Source organism: Trichosurus vulpecula, chromosome 3 (assembly GCF_011100635.1).
Source record: "Trichosurus vulpecula isolate mTriVul1 chromosome 3, mTriVul1.pri, whole genome shotgun sequence".
NCBI classification, from domain to species: Eukaryota; Metazoa; Chordata; class Mammalia; order Diprotodontia; family Phalangeridae; genus Trichosurus; species Trichosurus vulpecula.
In genome coordinates, this window is record NC_050575.1 from 177,734,195 (window position 1) to 177,755,235 (window position 21,041).

The 21,041-nt window shown below is 41.3% G+C and overlaps 1 protein-coding gene across 1 annotated transcript in view; it reads right to left on the reverse strand.

Annotated features, from left to right (window-relative positions):
• MYT1 (myelin transcription factor 1) overlaps positions 1 to 21,041 on the reverse strand; it is a 194,660-nt gene that overhangs the window by 22,496 nt on the left and 151,123 nt on the right. The window contains exons 16-18 of the mRNA XM_036750731.1: positions 12,992 to 13,054; positions 12,314 to 12,397; positions 33 to 254 (exon numbers count right to left, since the gene is read on the reverse strand). Coding sequence (XP_036606626.1) covers positions 33 to 254; positions 12,314 to 12,397; positions 12,992 to 13,054 — 369 coding nt within the window. The remainder of the gene's footprint in view (positions 1 to 32; positions 255 to 12,313; positions 12,398 to 12,991; positions 13,055 to 21,041) is intronic.

The window sequence follows — 21,041 nt, forward strand, 5'->3', positions numbered from 1 at the left end:
ATGGTGAGTTCTGATTGTAGGTGAATCATTACCTTCTGTGTGTGAGGAAGCTCCCATTGGCATGACCTGAGCCATCACAGCCAGGAGTGGGACAAGTGGGCCCCTCATTCTTCAGTGATTTCCAGGAAAATGATGAGCCATTAAGTGATCCTTCCTTCTGCCTCCGGGCTGCCAGTGGACACCCAGATGCACTGCGGTGGGAGGCATACTTGCCACTGATATGTCCCAGTCCAACACAGCCTGGAACAGGACACCTAGGTCCCCCAAAAAGGAAAAAGGGTTAAAAATGAAAAGAAAAAGAAACAGGTAAGATGGGAGATAACTCCTACTGTTAAGGAGAAAACAATAAATCCAACACCTTAATGCATTTTCTCTGATTTTCCCTGGCAATAAGACAAACAAGGCACGAATATGAGTGGGCATAGCGATGTGCTTGGGAATTAGCCATTTCTGTCTCTAAAGCAGGATTCTTGTCACCTAGCATAAGGATCATAGTACCACGGATTTGGAGCTGGAAGGGACCATAAAGGCTATTGAATTTACCTTCCTGCTTTTTTTGTAGATGAAGAAACTGAGGCACAGGGAAGTGAAATGAAAAATAAAACTAATAATAAAAAATAAATGTCTGACGTGGAATTTGAACCCAGGTTCTCCTGACTTCGAGTTCAGCACCCTATTGACTGCACCATGCACTTTCAGCAACAGAGATCTTAAGGTGCCTGAGTCTTAAGAGATTATGCCTGGCAGAAACCAAAGGCTCCAAGTGAAAAATATTGATCAGGCACTGCACTTGCAACCAGGAATATCTGAATTCAAATCCCACATCAGAATACCACTAGCTGTGTGACCCTGAGTGGTTCACTTAGACTCTCTATGCCTCAATTTCCTGATCTAAAAATGAGAGGCTTGGGCTTGGTGCCTTTTAAGGTTCCTTTCAGCACTAAATCTATGATCCCATGAACATTGCCCCTCCCCCCACTTTGTGTGGCCTCCTGTCCCTATCCCTGCTCACCATTTCTTTGAATAATGCATGACCACTATCTAAGCTGGCAGGCTCCTTTCATTTTTTCAGATCTTCTCCTTTGTAAAACTTCTAAGACCTTCACACCAAATACACACATTCTGGAGGGTATGGGGAACTGCAAATGTCCCTTCCTGAAGGTAGCAACTGAGCCAAAAAATGGCCAACATGGTACAATCCTGGACTTGGGGTCAAGAAGACCTGAGTTCAAATCCTGCTTCAGACACTTGCTAGCTCTATGACCCTGGGCAAGTCATTTAATCTCTTTCAGCCTCAGTTTTATCATTTGTAAAATAATAAGGGCCCCTAAATTATAGGGTATTGTGAGGGTCAGGATAATAAATAAATTTGGGGGTTTTAAATAAATTATAGCTATCATCATTGCTGTTGCTTTTCCAGGACACTCTTAGTCTACTTACTAACGTTTAGCTTGGATTTGACTCCCAGATACTCAGGGAGCCACATACTATCATCCATACCACAAATCTTTCCAGTCTTCAGGAGAGCTGCTAATAAAGCCTGGTTCCTGCCTGATACCCATCTGTTGTTGTTGGACGTTGGCCCCAGTAGCTTCAAAGCCCTGAACAGCTGTATTCAAAATGCAGAGATTAGAAGTCGTGTCCTTGGTAGGTGGGATAAAGAAAGTTAGGATGGGATATGGCTTTGGCAACCATCCCCTGGACCAACAGACTGTGATTAGAAACAGAATGTCTTGGAAGATAGAAAGTGAAATCAGAGGCAGGACAATGGGCTCAGCAGGAGCCCCAAAGCTGCTGTGTACTACAGGGTGGAACCTCTCCTACCAAGGTAATATGAGGGGTCCAGGGAAAGAAACGTGTGAGGGAACCAAGGATATGTAGCACGGAACAAATGTTCTTGTTGTAGAGTGTCAGAAATGCAGGACCATCAACTCTATCCTTCACATCAAAGCTAGTGTTGGAATAGAATAGTCTAGGAGAGAGAGTGTGTGTGTGTGTGTATGTGTGTGTGTGTGTGTGTATTCAGATTCTATTTCTTGTATTAAAGCACACATTTTATAGAAAAGTGTAAATACAGATTTTCAACATAGATCTGGCATACAAGGGGCACTCTTGAGAAATACATATTCAGGTATCTCATATGTAACCCACCAATTTGTTGTTGTTCAGATGTTCAGCTGTGTCTGACTCCTTGTGGTTCTGTGTGGGGTTTTCTTGGAAAAGAAAATTTCCTTTTCCAGTGGATTAAGGTAAACAGAGGTAAAGTGACTTACACATCCCAGTGGATTTGAACTCAGGTTTTCCTGACTCCTGGCCCAGTGCCCTACCCACTAAGCCGCCTCCAGACATGCTTTGCAAAAAGCCCTGGGAAGAGCTTAAGTTTCTGGGGATCTGGAGACTTATGTTGCAGCTGCTGGTCAGCATCATCTATGTCTCTGATTTAGAAGGCCAAAAGTTTAGATGGTATTTGAAATGACAGTATAATTTGAGAAACAGGCTGATAAACCTCAGAAAGTTGATAGCAGGTAAAAGGGCTGCAGACATAAGATTTGCAAACACCTGGAAAATGATCCCCGCCTTCATCAATTTCTCTGAATGGAAGCATAGTGTAGTGTCAAGAGAGATAGATTAGTGATGATAAGATTTGGATTCAAAACCTAATTCTGCTATTTACTACCTGTGTGACCTTGGTCCAGTCATTGAAATTATCTGGGCCTCAGTTTCCTCAAATGTAAAAGGAAGGGGTTGGATTAGACGATCCCAAGCTCCTTCTGTCTTTAAATCTATAACCCTATGATCTTTAAGGTCACCTCTAGCTTGAAAGTCCATGATTTTGCTATGCATGGTAGCACCTGCTTGTAATCCCTGCTACTGGGGAAGGCTAAGGTGATGATGGATCACTTGAGTTCTGAAATGAAGTAGGGCAAAAGCTGTTCAGGTGTCCTGATCAGACAAGTCAGGCCACTAGGGGAGGGCCACTAGGCTGCCTAAGGAGAGGTGAATAGCACAGGTGAAGGTTTCTGGACCAATAAGCATTGGGACTGGCCTGTGAGCGGCTACTGCACTTGGAGACAGGGAGACCTGGCTTCAAGGAAAAAGAAGGAAAAAAAGAAGTCTATGTTTTTGACGTCATGGATTTGTGAAATCAGAGAATCTACCCTCAGGCTAGTGACAATAACTGACTCTTGGTGACTGATGCTGATGCTTAATATCTGTGTAACCTTAAACAAGTTATTTAACTTTGATGTGCCTCAGTTTCTTCATCTGTAAAATGACATTGTTAGACTCAATGTCTTCCAAAGTCCCTTCCAAATCTAAGTCCTATGATCTTACAAACTCCTCTGGGGCTCAGATCCTATAACTATTATGATGATGATACAAAGCCAGAGTATGACTATTGAACATCCCCTGTTGGTAAAATAATGTTTGTGGGAGACTGTTTGTTTACATGGCAGCTTAGGTTTCACTTCCTCCTTGAAGCCTTCTTTGATTCTCCAGTCCAAGCGGATGTCTTTTTCTTGAACTCACACTTACAGCTGGTACATACAGGTTATTCTTTCATTGATTCCTCCTTCCTACCAGTGATTTTTGCCTTCCTAACTATATTATACATTCCTTGAAGGTGAAAACGATGCCTTAAATCTCCTGTACCTCCTTCGGCATCTAGAGCATCCTGGGACATGCAGTTTATGTCCAATAAAGACTGCTGCTTCATTGATTGGATGATGGGGACGGTGATTAATGAGATATGTGTGTGTATGTGTCATGTGTGTATGTGTGTGTGGGGGTGGTTATGGAGAGTAAGGTTTGTCTAATTTTCAATGTGAGTGGCAAAGAGCACCAAAGAGAAATAGGACAGGTTCTCTGCTCAAGACCATTCTGGGGAAGTTAAACCTAAAAAAGTGTAGTGAAGGTTTGGTAAGCTCAAACACAGCGAGTATGGGTGGACGTGTATATTGCTCTCTCTAATTTCTGCAAGAGAAGATGAGGTAGTTGTATTCCAGATATAGCAGTGGAGTCTATCCACCCAATGCCCGGGATCCAATGGCCAGTATCCAGGATAGAAGCTTGCTTTATTAGCAATTCACAGGTTCACTGTCACTCTGAACTTCCTTTAACTGGGCACTTCTAGCATACACAGTATGCCTAGTTATTTACTACATGGCCAGGATATATGGGGATGGGGTAGGCATTCTCCTTCCCATTACAGGTGAGAAAACTGAGGTCCATAGGACTATAGGATCTAGAGCTGGCAATGACCTTGGATATTCTTCCGTACAAGCCCTTAATTTTGCAGACGAGGAAACAAAGGCCCAAAAGTATAAGATAATTTGACCAAGGTCATGCTAACAGTACAGAGCATTAGGGATTTGAACCCTGGTGTTCTGACTGCAAACGTAGTGGTGTTCGTATTACCCCACACTAAATTACGTGGAAGAGCACTATACTGAGAGCCAGGAGTTGCAGGTTTTAATTCTGTCATCTTCTGCCACCTAGTAATGTGATTTTGGACATAATAACACTGCACATAAAAGCAACTTATGGATCATGAAATACGAGCATGACATTTGGCCACTGACATAATCACCCTGCTTCTTGAACACCACCCGTGTTAGACTTCAGTGTATTTCTCTTCTCAGTTTGGATCCTGATTCGATGCTTTCCAGATTGCCTCTGATTAGATGCATTGGGACCTGGCCTCCTGACACCTGCCAAGATTGTGCACCCTACACCTACATCTCCTTGATCTTGGTTTTTTGGCTCCTGTCCCTGGAAGCATCTCCTTGTCAGAGTTAGAACCTGATACTCTCCACCTGTGATCCCCACAGCCCAGAATTTCCAGCATAATATTGTCTCTTAAAATATGCAGTCCTGTCTTGGCTGGCCAATGCCCTTCAAACCATCCCCCACCAATTTTCCATATTTCGCAAGCCCCCAAAGATTACAACCCACATAACCCTCGCATGCAGAACAGCCTCCCTATGGAGGATTCATAAGTGTTCCCTAAAGTATCATTGTCAGGGAGCATGAGCTTCCCTTCCAGCTCTACTGAGGGAGACCATCAGCTACTGATCTTCACTAGAAGAGAATCAGGGAGAGGACAGATGACTTTAGTGGTGATTGGAGCATATTCTCCTTGGTAAGCTGGTTCTGGCCAGAGATATTTTCTGTGCATACTACCTGACTTCCTGCTCCAGATTAAATGAGGACTGTGACTCAACACCTCTTTCTCTCCCTAGAATTCTCTATATTCTCAGGCAAAATTGCTCTAGTTATAGCCTATTGATTGGAAAAAATCCTTAAGTAGGTAACACAATGAAGAATGGAAGAGAGGCTCCTATTCTCTCAGGAGAATATTTTTTATTTTAACTCCCCCTCTCTGGGCCTCAGTTTTATCATCTGTCTAATGGGGCCAATAATCACACCTTGCCTCCTATAATGATAAAATTTAAAATGGCAGCTTATGTCTTTATGGTAACAAAGCATTTTGATATCCATTATCTCACTTAACCATCGATATAATACTGTGAGACAGATAGTTAAAGTATTATTAACTCTCCCTCATCTTCTTTCTATTCTTTATGAGCCTTTCTTACTTCTGTAGCTTAAAAAAATTAAACTAGTGGATAATTTTTTGAAAGATGTCTTTCTAGCTATGATAGAAGTAAACTCTAAGGACAGTAATGTGAAAATGCCTCCAGGGCCTTATCTAGAGTTCAATGTGATGCAATTAGCTTGATTCTGCCTAAGGGGAAGCCAGCTGCATAGTTGGACTAATGCGTCTTCAATTGGGATTTTCTCTTTGGTGGTTAACATCTTTTAAAATGAAAATCCCATGAAGAGTAAAAAGAACACTGGTTTTGAAGTCGAAAGATCTGAGTATAAATGCTTATAACCCTTACGTGTCATGTTTAGATAAGTCTGGGTGTCCATTTCTTCATCTGCAAAATAAGGTTAGAATAGATGGCATTTGAAGTCCCTTCTAACTTTTGTCCTGTGATTACATGATCTGAAAGCTTGTTACATAGAAGAATAATTCTGCTTTGCCCAAAGGTAAGAATTAGGACTAGTGGACAGGAGTTGGAAGGGGTATAAACATATACTTCATCTCAGTATAGGGAAGAATTTCCTAATACTCAGAGTTATCCAAAAATGGATTGAGCTACCAAGTGAGATCAAGTAGTGACTTCTCTCTCAATGGGGGTCTTTTATTTCTTGGAGTAACTTCTGGTTTCCCTGTTCCCTAAATTCCCTTGAACCTATACATGCTGACCTAGCTCCCCAACTGTTACTACAATGGCTTTCTCCATGGTTGAATTTCCTTGGTAGCTGTTCTTGGTTGACACTTTCTGGATCATTCTTATCAGACTCAAGATAAAATTCCTAGAATGAAGCTGCTTCTTGAAAGCCTCCATCCTGGACCCATCAGTCAATACCCTCTAAGCTACCCCATAGTAGCCCAGCTGTGGCTCCACACTACCTCTTCTCCTCCCCACCCCCATCTACCCAAGCCCACCACAACTACTCTGCAACAGATTGTTCTCATTTAGTGAATATGCAACATCTGCCCCAGACCCCCAGGAACCCCAGTGATTAGACAGAAACCGGCTGCTTCATATTCTCACTAAGCCCCAATGGGTTTGGTCTGAGGACAGAGTATATGCTTGGGCCACACGGTATAGCTGAGTCTGGTGCCAGGGCTCAAGACAGAAAAGGGACCTTGTCTTGAAAAAGAAAATAGATTCATCTGTGATTGGAACTAAAATACAAAATAGATGAACTATCACTTTGGGATGAAGCCATTTGATTGGATCTGAAAATGCTTTTACTTGTGTCCTTAATGAAACTCTTTGCTCCTTTCCCAATCATGAATAAAATGACATTTTAAACTGCATTTAGACTCAGTTTTCCAATTGTGCATAATACTGTTTTCCTCAAAGACCAGAATGTTGAAATCTTCAGAGCTATCAGGTAAATTGTTCAATTAAAAGATGTGCAGTATATACTACTGAGTCCATTAAGCCTTTATGGTTCATTATGTAAATCTATGTTTACATATTGCTGTCATCTACATTTGGGAGTAAACTAATCTGAGTACTGGTTACACGAAGTATTCATCACCACCAGACAGTAATGGCCTGTGCACAGGACCACTTGTCAAACCCCACAATCTCAGGCATCAGAGGGGAAAGGATTAGTTATGCCAATGGATGAGAAGATCTCTAATCTTATATGATGGATGACAACTTTGCTGCCAACAGAAGAAGGCATGATATAATGGGAAGAGCTCATGGAACCAGAGGACCAGAGAGGTTCAAATCCTTCCTTTGATGCTTATTACCTGTATGACCTTGGGCAAGCAACTTAGACTCTGTGGGCCTTGGTTTTTCATTAACTGTAAGATGAGGGAGCTGGAGTAGATGACCCATGAAGCCCCTTCTACTCTAGATCTATGACTCTGCAATAGTCAGCAGAATATCATTGAAAAAGTGTTGTCAAAGAATGACTGACTTCCTAGACAGCCTTATCAGAGGATATGACCAGTGGTGGTCAGCAGTCCTGGGGGCAAGGGCCTGACTTAGGACTCTGCAGACTAAGGTATCCACAAAAGTTTATGGCCGGTTGTAAAGTTGGGAGAAAAGGGATTTGCATCAAATGCTGACACAACCTAATCTCACCACGGTGGGGGAGTGACACCATAAAAAAAGGAAACTCTTTTCCTTCCCCACCCCCTCCAAAATCACCAGCTAATAGCATGCTAACTAAATTCAGCCATTCTACGAAACCTGGTGCATCTATTAAAGTTTCTGCTGTGGTCTGCATTTGTTTAAAGATGCTAGTCAATTATAAATACCGTTAAAAGTTTATGGCTCCGGGGAGGAGACCCTATAAAGCAGAGGTACTAAATGGGAGACACTCTCCCTAGCCTTGGCATGGAAGCAATTAGGAACTTCATCATCCATCCCTAGAAAATGCCTGCTGAACTGTTTCTGAAAGTCACCGTCTCCCCTTCACTACAGACATTTTATTTTATTTCATTTTTTGAAAAAAAAAAAGCCAAGTTGACAGCATCATCGAAACAGGGCAGTTGCTTTTCCAAGTTAATGTGAAAAATGCTGATCTTGATTTTAATCATTTGCAAATGCAGCACAATTCACTTATAACATCCCTGCCATCAGGGTCCTTGCTAAATTCATAACAGCATTGCTTTTATATGATCACAAACAAATTATCAAATCCTCAGGAGGGAAAAAAACCTAACAAATTTTTAAAACTCCGCCCTGCCCCAGCATTTAGTCAGCAGCCTTTATGGTACACACCATTACATATTTTACACTGTTAATTTAACTTTCATTACAGTTTTATTGTAAAAAATAAACTAGAGCCTTATTGTGCAAAACAGCTGGCTTAGTCTATTTCTCCCCCTACTGAAGTGTTAGTGATGGCTGGTCCATTAAGCTGCCTGCCATCCTTCCTGCCTCCCGTGCATGCCCGGGTGAGCTCGAGGTCGAGGTGATCCATTCAATCACAGCTGTAGTAAATTACTTGAAGGATGAACAACAAAACAACAGGGACTAAATTGCTTTCTCCTCGGTGACGACAAGAGTAACTCGGACCTGTTCCAAGCAGCTCTTGGTCCCAGATGGAGTAAGGGAATTGCTGCTAAGCGGCTTTAATGTGAACCTGCTGGGGCCCTTCCCAGAGCTGACCTTGTTAGAGAAGACAGAATGCCATATTCCCAAAGACTTGGGCGTCTTGGCAGCATCGGAACCACTTGTTCTTATTGCTAATTTGCCCTCTTATTGTTGGGAATGAGCTCCCTGTGTCCTGATCATCTTACCCTCCATTCATAATTGGGCAGCTCAGTTCCCCCATGGACTCTGTCAGCTTCTGTCTGGTACTTCAGCTTTGGGTTCTTTTGTTCCTTTCCCCCCCTGCCTTTTTTTCAGGCAACTGGAGTTAAGTGACTTGCCCAAGGTCACCCAGCTAGTAAGTGTGAAGTGTCTGAGGTTAAATTTGAACTCAGGTCCTCCTGACTCCAGTGCTGTGTGCTTTATCCACTAGGCCACCTAGCTGTCCCATTCCTTCCCTTTTCTAGAGCACCTGAATACTGAGGCATTTCAGAGAGTGCAGTGAGTTTCCTGTGCCACAGGGGAATGGAGGCAGAGGATCTTTCCATGGGTTTCAGGAATTTGTGTTTTACACACACACACACACACACACACACACACACACACACACACATGCATATACACACACATATAGGTAAGTATGTATTCTGATTATTGTTTATATATATGCACATGCATATATACTCTGATAACTGTAGTTCAATAGATATGTTTCTTTGGTGATCCTATATATTTCATTTTGTGCATTTAAAAGTATTATTCTAAGAAGGGGCCCATAGGCTTCACCAGACTGCCCATGGAATCTCTGGCAAAAAAAGGATAAGAACTTTTGCTATAGGAGATGGTGTCACTGGTCACAGTTTCTCGAGATGGGAGGGAAGGTAGCTTGGTACGTTGGATGAAGCATTGGCTTTTAAGTCAGGAGACCTTAGATCTAGAGCTAGAAGGAACATCAGAGGCCATCTATTCCAACCCCCTTTATTTTTATTTTTACCAATATGGAACTTGAGGCATCGGGTGGTCAGGTAACTTGTTCAAGGTCACACATATAGTCAGCATCATAGGCAGGATTTGAACCCAGGTCCTCTGACTCCAGAGTCAGAGCTCTTTCCATTAGACCCTTCTTGGGTTCAGAGCTTAGCTCTAACATTTACTTCCTGTATGTTAGACTTTAGGCAAGTCACTTAATCTCTCTGAGGCTCAACTTTCTTACAAATAAAATGGCTGAAGTGGAGGGAGTAGGTAGTATTGGGCTAGATCAGGAGTTCTTAATCTGGGGTCTATGAACTTGTTTATAAAAATATTTTGATAATTGCATTTCAATATAAATGTTTTCCTTTGTTGTTTTACATTTTAAAAGATTATTTTGAAAAGAGGTCTACAGGCTTCATCAGACTGTCAAAGAGGTCATGACGTGGACAAGGTTAAGAACTCCTGGACTAGACATGAACTTTAGGGTGTCTTCCAGCTCTAAATTTATGAGATATGGAAGACTGGATGGTCAAGCTGTACCTGCCTGATACTAAATCTTAGTTAATGGCCCTCATTTATTCATCTGGAAGCTGATTCTTGGAGTGTTGTGATCAGGCTTTTCTGAGCCACTAGAATTGAATAGGGTATGTTACAACAAACTTCAGTTTATTGGCAGAATTTATTACCTCAATCTGGGGCGCGCAATTTGGGGGACAATTACTGTACAGAGTGCCCTCATACAGAGCTATTCAATTATAAGAGAGTAGCTCTACACTCCAGAGCTCATAGCACTATCTACCTCCACTGTAATAAACATGGCTGTAGTTACCATACAAATCAGTAGCAGTATTCTACCTATTCCTTCCCTCCAGCTTCACCCCTCAATCCTTGCTTCCAGGTGAAAGAAGAACCTGAGGGCCTAATCTCTCTCTCTCTCTCTCTCTCTCTCTCTCTCTCTCTCTCTCTCTCTCTCTCTCTCTGTCTCTCAGAGTTGGCCCCTGGATTTGTGAGAGCTTTTAAGTTAGTTCATAGCCCCCACTTCCCAAATCATTATTCCAGATGCAATCAAGTGAGGCCAGAGAAATACTAGAACTTAATGGAGGGTATGAAAGCGAAAGGATCAAGGCTTAGGTGCAGGCTAGCAGCCAGAGGCAGCTAGGCCTTGGGCTACCTCTACACCCAGGAGCAAACATAATACGGGGCAAGGTCAAAGTCAGATGAGTAACTAGGACCCATCATTGGACTCTGAGAGACCTGATGGTTCCACAACACATTCCCACTCTTATCTCCAGACCTGTTATTGGGCTTTCAAAAAGACAGCAGGGGTCCATCTTGTCTTCCAGTATAAAATTAGCATGCTTAGAGCAAAGAATGATCCCTCCTCTGCTAATTTCTCATCCTATGAGTCAGATTCTTTCAAACACGAGAGTGTCAAGGGCTTGGTTCAAGATAGATGGCTTGAGTCATCTATGTTATTTTGAGCTATGATTTTGCTAGGCAGACACCTCTCATGCTGGTCATTCATCGTCATCTCTCTTTGTGTGTGTATGCATTTGTACCCTTGTAATTTACAGCAAGAGAGAAAGTATATTCTCTGTCTGTGGAGATGATCCTCCATTGTGCTCTGTAAAGACTTATGGATTTAGTTTCCCTACCAAAAACCCTGGTTAAATTCAAAACCTCATTTTAAATATGTCTCTTCCTCTGGACTGTTAGCAGCAGACACTCCCTAGGAAAACAGTGGATTGTTAATGTTCCCCCAAGAAGTTAAATTCTGTAAATTTCAAAATTCAAAACACCTTTGAAAAGTTCATGATGTTGGGTCAGTTATATGACTTCTATCAATATTCAAAACTGTGTGCATACATACATATATTATTGGCTATACTAAAATATAGTTTCATCTTTGGTGATCATTACTGGATTTATTTACAAGGATGACATTGATCAGATGGCTTCATTTTTAAACACAATGACCTAGACACAGTTATTGAGAATTCTAGATTCATGGGATCATAGATTTAGGACCAGAAGGACCAGATTTAGGACTAAGAAGCCATCTAATCCAATCCCTCTCATTTAACAAATGAGGAATTGAGGTCCAAGTTGATTAAGGGACTTGCCCGAGACCACACAGGTAGTAGTAAATAGCAGAGTTAAGGTTCAAACCCAGGTCCTCTGATTTCAAATACAGTGTCCTTTCCACAATATTCCTACTAATAGCTAGTGTTGCAAAGTCCTTTACAAATATTTTAACCTTACTATAACACTGAAAGGCATTTGCTATTTATTATTCACATTTACACGTGATGAAACTGAAACATACAGAGGTTAAGTGACTTGACCAGGGTCACACAATTAGTTTCTGAAGCTAGATTTGAAGTCAGGGCTTTCTGACGTTGGTCTATAACTCTATGCACTGTGCCTCCTAGCTGCATCTTATTTAATGAAGAGTCTTCTTTCCTGAAATCCTAAGCACAATTTACAAAATTTCTAAGGGTACTTTCTTTTTCATCTTTAAATTAATTAGTCTGTTGGATATCAGACAGTGCACACATTATCAATGTCACTAGTGATTACAAATGACTAAAATCTTCAATAGAATCTACCAATGCCTTTTTTTTTTCAAAGTCAGAAAGATCTTAGTTTCTGTTCTAAAGTCAACAAAACTAATTCAATTCTTAGAGAAGATCTTATGGAAAACTTACTTCATCAGCTCTGGGTCCTCCTTGTCATCTTTTGTTGGTGTTACTTTGATTCCACTTTTCTTGGCACGAGGGCAGCCTGACAAACTATGTTTTTTTAAAAAGAAAAAAATACTGTTTTATTCCATGAAGTATAACTTCTTATATCCACCTGGCTCATTCATTTTTTTCTTGAGTTTACCGCAGTGTTTGACCTCATTCATATCATGTAGAAAAGTAGGGGTTTTTACATCCATATTTGAGGGGTATGTGATGAGAGTGAGTAGAGAGACAGATTGTAATTAATGGTGTCTAGATAAGGTATCTGTTAACAGACTGTAATTTTAATGGATTTGTTTAAAAAAGAGCACTAGATTATTATTATAATATCCCTATTAATATTCTAAAGTGATAATAGAAGTCATAAATAGGCAGAATTATTAAGAGGAGCATTATATTCACTGAAATCTGACCTTCTGTCCTTGTATTCTACTAAAGAGAGCTACCTAATCAAATGCTAGAAACACCAAAAAAATCTCAGATTAAAGAGATGAAAATAGGCCTCAACTGTTAGCAACCTGAATGTTTTATTCATAATTTTATAACTTTTTCCACCTCATATCTATCTTACACCTCCCCCCATCTGGTACCTGTCCCATGTTCACTAACTTTAGAACCAAATAATTTCTATGCAGATCTTACCTCCTATGTGATGCATAATTTCCCGTTATGTGACCAGAACCATCACATCCAGGAGTTGGGCACCTGCAGAGGAATGGGAAATCAGGGTTAGAAGGGCTCTGATCAGTGAATGGACTTTGGAAGATTTATATTTTAAATGCATACACTTGACCTAATCCAATGAGATGATTTCCACAAATAGACCTGAGCAGGTAAAAATAAAAATGTGCCAAATGCACCCGCCCTTAGAATATCTCCCCGATGTATCCTCTGAGTATCTCCTCTTCCCTCTCCCCCACCCTCATCTTTCCCAGAATGGAAATGTTTTTGATGGAATTTTGGTGATGGCCTACCCACCTTGTGACATCCTCATATCCGATCCTCACTGATACAAAGAACCAAAAAGGGGAAAAGGTGAAACATAAGCAAGCTACTCCCCTTGACCTGCCTCCTGATAACAAATAGGTTATCTGAATTAGCCATTCTACAAGAACCTTAACATTATGCCAAATCACAAAGCAGTATTTTTAGATTTTGTTATATAATCAGACTTTTTCTGCCAGCCATAGATCTAATGTTGCCCAAGCAGCCCCCTGCATCATAGGAAGGCCCACAAAAAAAGAGAGACTCACTCTTTGCTAGAGAACTGTGTATTTTTAAAGTTAATAAAAAATGTAATGGGGCATTCCCTAAGATTTTTATTTGAGAGGATAGAATTTAAATTTTGATACTGATCCCAAGATTAAATTGGTGCTATGATTTGCCAGGCCAATGATAATGTTAATAATAGCAATACACCAAGTACTCTGCTATTTGGCAGTATTGGGGAGTGGCATGTACAAGATTAATAGAACTGCCATATATACCTATGAAACAACAATTTTCAATAAATCAGATCTCAAAGAAAATAACACAAACTATAGTAAGCATAATTTAATCTTTCTTGGGTGCCTTAAAAATCTCCTGAGAAGGGGCTATTATTTATGTGTAAATAAAAGCTATAAGCTTTGGAATTAATATAATATAATAACTCTAATGATTATAGCTTCTGCTAATTGGGGAATGGGGAAAAACCCCAATCTGAAACCCTGACTCTCCACATTATAAAAAATGAGCACTAAACAGTCTGCCATGGGGTCGCAAGCATAGGCTTTTATGATATTTTTGTTATTTCTTAATTTCAATTTATTTTTTCTGTGGGATGGTTAGGGGTAGGAAAATATTTTTTGTGAAGAATCACTTCATCATATTGGTCTGAGGGACGTATACTATCATTATAGGATTTTTTTTTTGCCATTTTGTGTTTTCACTCATATAGTCATAAATGAATGTAACAAAAAGGCTTATAAGCCTGCTATCTGAATTAATATAACAGAAAGTTCTAGCTTACCAAATACTAAATAACAGAGAGTTTCTCTTCTCAGCAGGCTGAATATCAGAGACTTCATCATAGACTCAATAAATAACTACGGTTCTGTGGCCATTGGCTTTGTGGTCACTTATCTATTTTGAAACCTTTTAGAAAAAAATTTCTATCATCTGGGTTATCTTGTAACTGGCACCTCAATAACTTTTAAACCAAAAAAGGACAAAATTTCATTCCCTATTTTGTTACGACAAATTTGCTGGATTGTTTGATAGAAAGAACATAGGATTTACAGTAAGATAACTTGCATTCAAATCCTAGCCTTATCACTTAATACCTGTGTGACTTTGGAAAAGTCACCTAACATTTCTGAGGCCTCAGTTTCCTTATCTGTTGGATGAGATGACCTGTAATATTCCTTCCAGTTTTAAATCTATGGTCCTCATATTATTTTATAAAGTGCCTTAACAGCTATTGTCACACTTTATCTTCACAATAGTCTTATGATATGTTAGGCAAAACACACTCATGTTCATTTTATAAATAAAGAAACTGAGGCTCAGAGAATTTAAATAACATGGCTGAGGTTAACTTCCGGAAATTTTCATGCTAGAATTCAGGTCGTCTGACTCTCACCCAAAGGCTTTCCCCATTGAACAAGATTCATCCATGTGATGAAATGGGCCCAGGGTAAATGTTAACATCAAATGTTAACATAAAAGGCCCTCTGGCATTCTATCGATCACATTTCATTTTTTTTCTCCCTTAGTCAAAAGAATGGGGGAGTTCTCCTCCATGAGTTTCCTCATTGTGGACTTTGGCCCTTTCTTCAGGCAACATCTCCTTTGCTGTTTTTCAGCACTGTATGTGCTCAATAATCAGAGTAGAACACAAGAACACTTTACCTGTGGGTACTGACAGTGTACAGGCTGCTCTTTACAGACCCATAACCTTGTTATTGTAATAGACACCTCTTGGCTAACTTGATAAGTTACTTATGTCTTACTCCCAGGATAACTAGGTCATCCTCTTAGTCCTGGAACTTAGTTCCCTTGGTCTGTACGTGCATGTTTCCTTCCTCAGTGCAATCCGCCCTCCCCCAATACACTCCCACAGTCACTAAAGAAATGTGACTAGAACTCTGCCGTTCAAGTCCAAAAGTTGCCTGTTCATTTCAGCTGGAAATTGTTGTCTCTGCATCCATTTAAAATCTCAGCTAAAAATGACCCCTCTGCGTTTCTAACTCATAAAAATATGAACTAATCTCTCCTTTCCCTCCAGATTTCATACAGTTTCTAGGTACTGTTTCAAACTTCAGTCCATTTACTCTCCATCATAAACTAAATTTTCAGAAAAGTGACTCTATTTCATTTCCTCATCCATCTTCTCTTCCTCCGTCACATATGCCTGTTGGCAAGCTTGTTCTTTGCCTTGTGTGAGGCTTTCTTAACAAAAAGGAGATGTAAGCTTCTTGAGGGCAGGGAACTGTTCCAGTTTTGTCTTTGTATCCCCAGGGCCTAGCACAGTGCCTGGCATAAAATAAACTTTAAATAAATTCTTGTTGGTTGGTTGCATAATTGAAAGTCAATATACATCATGATCACCCTTGATCCATCCAGATGAGGTTAAGATCAAATCTGTGAGGTTATTACTTGTGATAAGTGGATAAGAGGAATCATTATCTGATACTCACAGAATATTAAAATAGCTAGAAGAAAGGCAGTTTTTTGGAGGATTTATGGCAGGACATGGGCAAGGATCACAAAGGATGAGAAAATGGGAACTAGGTTGCAAACTGCACCATTGAAATGCATTCCTATATATTGCTAAGGTCACATATTCCCACTGACATCTGGAAGTATGTGACTTGTAAAAAAAATTAAAGCAATAATTCAAAATACAGCCAGTTCTTACTTAACATAAGTGGACCATTCTCCAGCCCTTTTCTTCCCCAGCTACTGCTCTGTGGCCTCCATAGCCAAAGGAGCTTCAGTGCCTGCTCATCCCCACATTTGGCAGAGGATTCCAGGCTTGGTGCTGCACTGGCAGCCCACTGCCGCTTCTGCCAGAAGCAGGTGCCCTACCACCAGCCATCTCGGGGTCCTGTTGCTTGTCCTAGTTGAATCTGTATAATGTAAATTTACACAAAGTGAGAACTGTCTGTAATATTTACTTAACCTTCCTGGGCCTCAGTTTCTCTCATCTATAAAACAGGTGACCTTCCTGCTCTAGATCTATGATTCTATAATCTAATAGTTCGCCCCGATGGTGAACTTACTGGAGAATATGGACAAGAGTTATACAGGATGGGGCAGACATGGGTGGGTTGCCATGTGTTCCTTTTGGGGATTATCCAGTTTGATGAAGTCAGCTCCATTTGAGTGTCTGAGTATGAAAACAACAATTATAATACTCTGTACTTTAACTTAAATCTCCCAAGATTTGCAACTAGAGGACCTGGGTTTGAATCCTGACTCTGCAGTTTACTTGCCTCTGTGTTCTTGAAGTTATTTAACACCTCTGGGCCTCAGTTTCCTCATCTGTAAAATGAAGGGATCAGACTGGATGGTTTTTGAAGTCCCTTCCATCTTGAAATCTATAAGTCTATGACTTCCTCAGCAAGGGCCTTGTCTTTTGATTTCTACTTATTCTCTCATGGGTCTTCCAGACACAGACAAAAAGGTGACAGACCCCATGTGGACAGAAAAGGTAGGAAGCCCCAACCCCAGCCCAAACCCTGAGAGTTGATTACTTTAGATGACATGATGAATATTTCATGGTTTGGTGAGAAATGATTGGCTCCTTTGCATAGGTTTCACCTGCTGTGATGGGGGCCATCTCCAGTCATCCTGATCTATATCTGGCCACTGGACCCAGATGGCTCCAGAGGAGAAAGTGAGGCTGGTGACTTTGCATAGCCCTCCCTCACTTAAATGCAATTCACTTGTGAGTCATGGCATCACCTTCCTGATGTCATCATCCTCTTTGAGGACAAAGGACAAACAACTGCTGTGACTCATACCAAGTCCACCATGGGGCTCAGAGGGAGCCGAAATCCCCACACATCGGTAGACTTCTGCAGATCTGCAAGTCTCCTCATTCCTGCTCCGAACTCTATTTGTTAGAGAGCCTGTGCTTTGGAAAATGCTGCTAGCCATGAAAAATTGTATCATGCATCCTTCTGCATTTGCAGCTGTTCAGGTTACTTTATCTAGGGCCCAAGAACTCAAACATAGACTCAGAAAGGCATTTCTTTGAGCAGGTGAGAGACAAAGCTGATATTTGTGAAAGTGGGCAAGTTATGGCAGAAGCCCACACTCCACCCTTAAAAGCCACAGACATTATGGACTACAGAAACATATCCCTCGCCGTCCTACAGAAATGAAAGCTAGTTGTCAAACACAGACTGACGGCTGTAGCGCGTGTGTGCTTATTTCTGCAAACATATTACAAGAGGCTTCTACAAACAGCAGATGCGTGGCTGCTCACAAGAGGGACACACTCTGTCACTCCTCCCCCCTTCCCTCCGCCTGCTCTCTGTCTGCACCTGCTGCTGTAATACACACCTGTGGCTTGTTCGAAGGACTTTCTGGTTTCTTCTCCCCACCCAGGGTGAGTCCTCATGTTGAACTGAAGTGCACTCTGTAAAGCAACTGCTTTGTGCATCCTATACCCACAGCTCTTCAAAGGGCAAGTTGGTCAGTCCCAGACTCACTGAGAGAGTTCAAGGTGAAGCCCTTAGCACTACATCAAACCCACCCTCTCTCGCTGTGTCCCCACATAGTTTTCTTCATGCTGGGCAGGTAGGAAAGTCGCAGCATGGATGGATCAGCCCTTCTGCAGCTCCCTAATTACAGGGGCAATGACACGGTTATTTCCAATTACACAATTCAGGTATAAATGGGGTTTATGTTGAGGAAGGCAAGATTTCCAAGTGGGCCTCAATGAAGGGTCAGTCTCTCTTGCTACAAAGCTCTTCCAGGTTCCTCTTTACAACAAAGCATATTGTGCCCGCTCTCCCAAGGCAGGAACTTGGCCCAAATATAAAGCTGCTTAAGCCTTATGAGACTGGAGTCCTGAGCCAAGCCCCATCTCTAAGTGTTCAAGTTCATTTAATCTTGGCAAAAATACGATTCTAATTTCTAAGGGGAAAAGTTTTTAAAAGGCTTCTTTGGCATAACATATCCCTCCAGAAATGAATCTGAGTTACATAGAAATTAGCATAATGTGGATCAATTTAAAGCTATAGCCTTTGGCTCAATGATTCCTCTAGAAAATCTGGGTATTATAGAGTCAGGCTTCATTAGAATCCCAGAAAAGGAAGCCTGAGCTTGTCCTGGCACAAAATAATGGCCACTAGACAAAACAATTTATTTGCAAGAAGGCAAAGAAAGTTGGACAGCTAGGTGGTACAGTGGGTAGAGCACTGGGCTTGGAATCACTTCTTCACGAGTTCAAATCTAGCCTCAGACACTTGCTAATTATGAAAGCCTGGACAAGTCACTTAACCCTGTTTTCCTCAGTTTCCCCATCTATAAAATGAGCTGGAGAAGGAAACGGCAAACCACTCCAATGTTGCCACAAAACCCCAAATGAGGTTGCAAAGAATCAAGACACGACTGAACCACAAAGTAGGTACTTTTGCCCTGGCTGGATTTGGACAACTTTACCCTTTGCTTTAGTCCAGAGGTTCTTGACCTTTTTAAAAGTTCAGGGACTGCCACTTTCCTACCTGCCCAGCATGGAGAAAACTGCCTGGGGACACAGTGAGCGAGGGTGGGCTCGATGTAGTGCTAAGGGCTTCACCATGAACTCTCTCAGTGAGTCTGGGCCTAACCAACTTGCCTTTTGAAGATCCATGGGCATGTTATGCACAAAGGAGTTGGTTTACACAGTGCCCTTTAGTTCAACATAAGGATTCATCCTGGGTGGGGAGAAGAAACCAGAAAGTCCTTTGAACAAGCTGCAAGTGTATATATGTGTGTGTGTATATACATATATGTGTATATATGTATACAAACACATATACATATACATTGCATTCTAATATAATTGCTTTCTTTTGTAATACTATGCGTTGTATGCATTTAAAAATATTACTCTGAGAAAAAAGTCCCTGGGTTTCACCAGAATGCCAAAGGGATCCATGATACACCAAAGGATTAAATACCACTCCTCTAGAGCTAATGAACTATACATATTATAACCCATCTACTTCTTGTGACTATATTTGGGCAGGAAATGTGGAGCTAGAAGAAATAAGAATAGGGAAAAGAAAGGAAAGGAGTAACTCTAGTCACCTGAGGCGTGGGAATTAGGGGAGGAGCTTCACATCCCTACTTAAGCTGGAGGGATGGAGAGATTTGGGAGGAATTCTGAAGCTACCCCATCAGCTCCATCTACCTCTCTGAAGCTATGTTCTGAATCCAGAAGTCTAAGGATCACAAGATCATAACTCTAGATCTGGAAGCGACCTCAGGGTATATCTAGTCCAACCCCCTCATTTAGGAAATCAGGGATCAGGGAGACTAAGTGACTTGTCTAAAGTCCCACAGGTAGTAAGTGATAGTGGCAGGATTTCATCCAAATCCTCTGACAGCCGCGAGCATTCTTCCCACTCTTTAGGGGATTTTCATCTCAAAAGGCCTTAATCACCTAAGAGAAGCATTGCTCTGACTGCCTGGCAGACTTCCTCTATGCAGCATGGGGAACTAATTAGGATCACAGATATAGTGCTGGAAGGGAACTCAGAGGCTATCAATTCCAACCACCCATATTTTACAGACAAGGAAAGTGAGGCATAGAGAATTTAAGTGACGTGTCCAGGGTTAGAAGACTAACCACCCATATTTTACAGACAAGGAAAGTGAGGCATAGAGAATTTAAGTGACGTGTCCAGGGTTAGAAGACTAATGTCTGTGGGATTTAAAGTCAGGCCTTCCCAGATCCAAGTCCAGTGCTGTATCCATTACTCTACACTGCCTGTCTTGCATTGGTTTGTATTCTATTTATTTCTTTTTTTGCAGGGGGGGGGAGGCAGGGCAATTGAGGCTAAGTGACTTGCCCAAGGTCACACAGCTAGTAAATGTGTCAAGTGTCTGAGGCTGGATTTGAACTCAGGTATTCCTGACTCCAGGGCTAGTGCTCTACTCACTGTGCCACCTAGCTGCCCCCATTGGTTTGTATTCTAGATAAGGTCCTGGGGCGTTTCCACACTAGTGTCCTCAAAGTTCACACAGATCAGAGTTGGAAAGTAATATGGCTGTTCCTTAGTTTTAGAAGAACTCACTTACCACATTTTTAAAAAAATAGCTAGAAATGAGAAGAATTTGAAAATATTAAGGAGAAAGAGGATGAGGTAGTAGTAGTAGAAGAAGGAGGAGGAGGAGGAGGAGAAGAAGAAGAAGAAGAAGAAGAAGAAGAAGAAGAAGAAGAAGAAGAAGAAGAAGAAGAAGAAGAAGAAGAAGAAGAAAAGAAAGAAAGAAAGAAAGAAAGAAAGAAAGAAAGAAAGAAAGAAAGAAAGAAAGAAGATGAGGAGGAAGGGGGAAGAGGGAGAGAAGGAGGAAAAGAGACAAAAAAGAAGAGGAAGAAAGTAGGAAAGGAGGGAGGCCTTGAAGAAGGGCAGAACTGAGAAGGGAATAGGAAAAACCCATACCTGCTATGGTGGCGTTTAGCCTCCAGAAAATGTTTATTTTGGAGTTATTA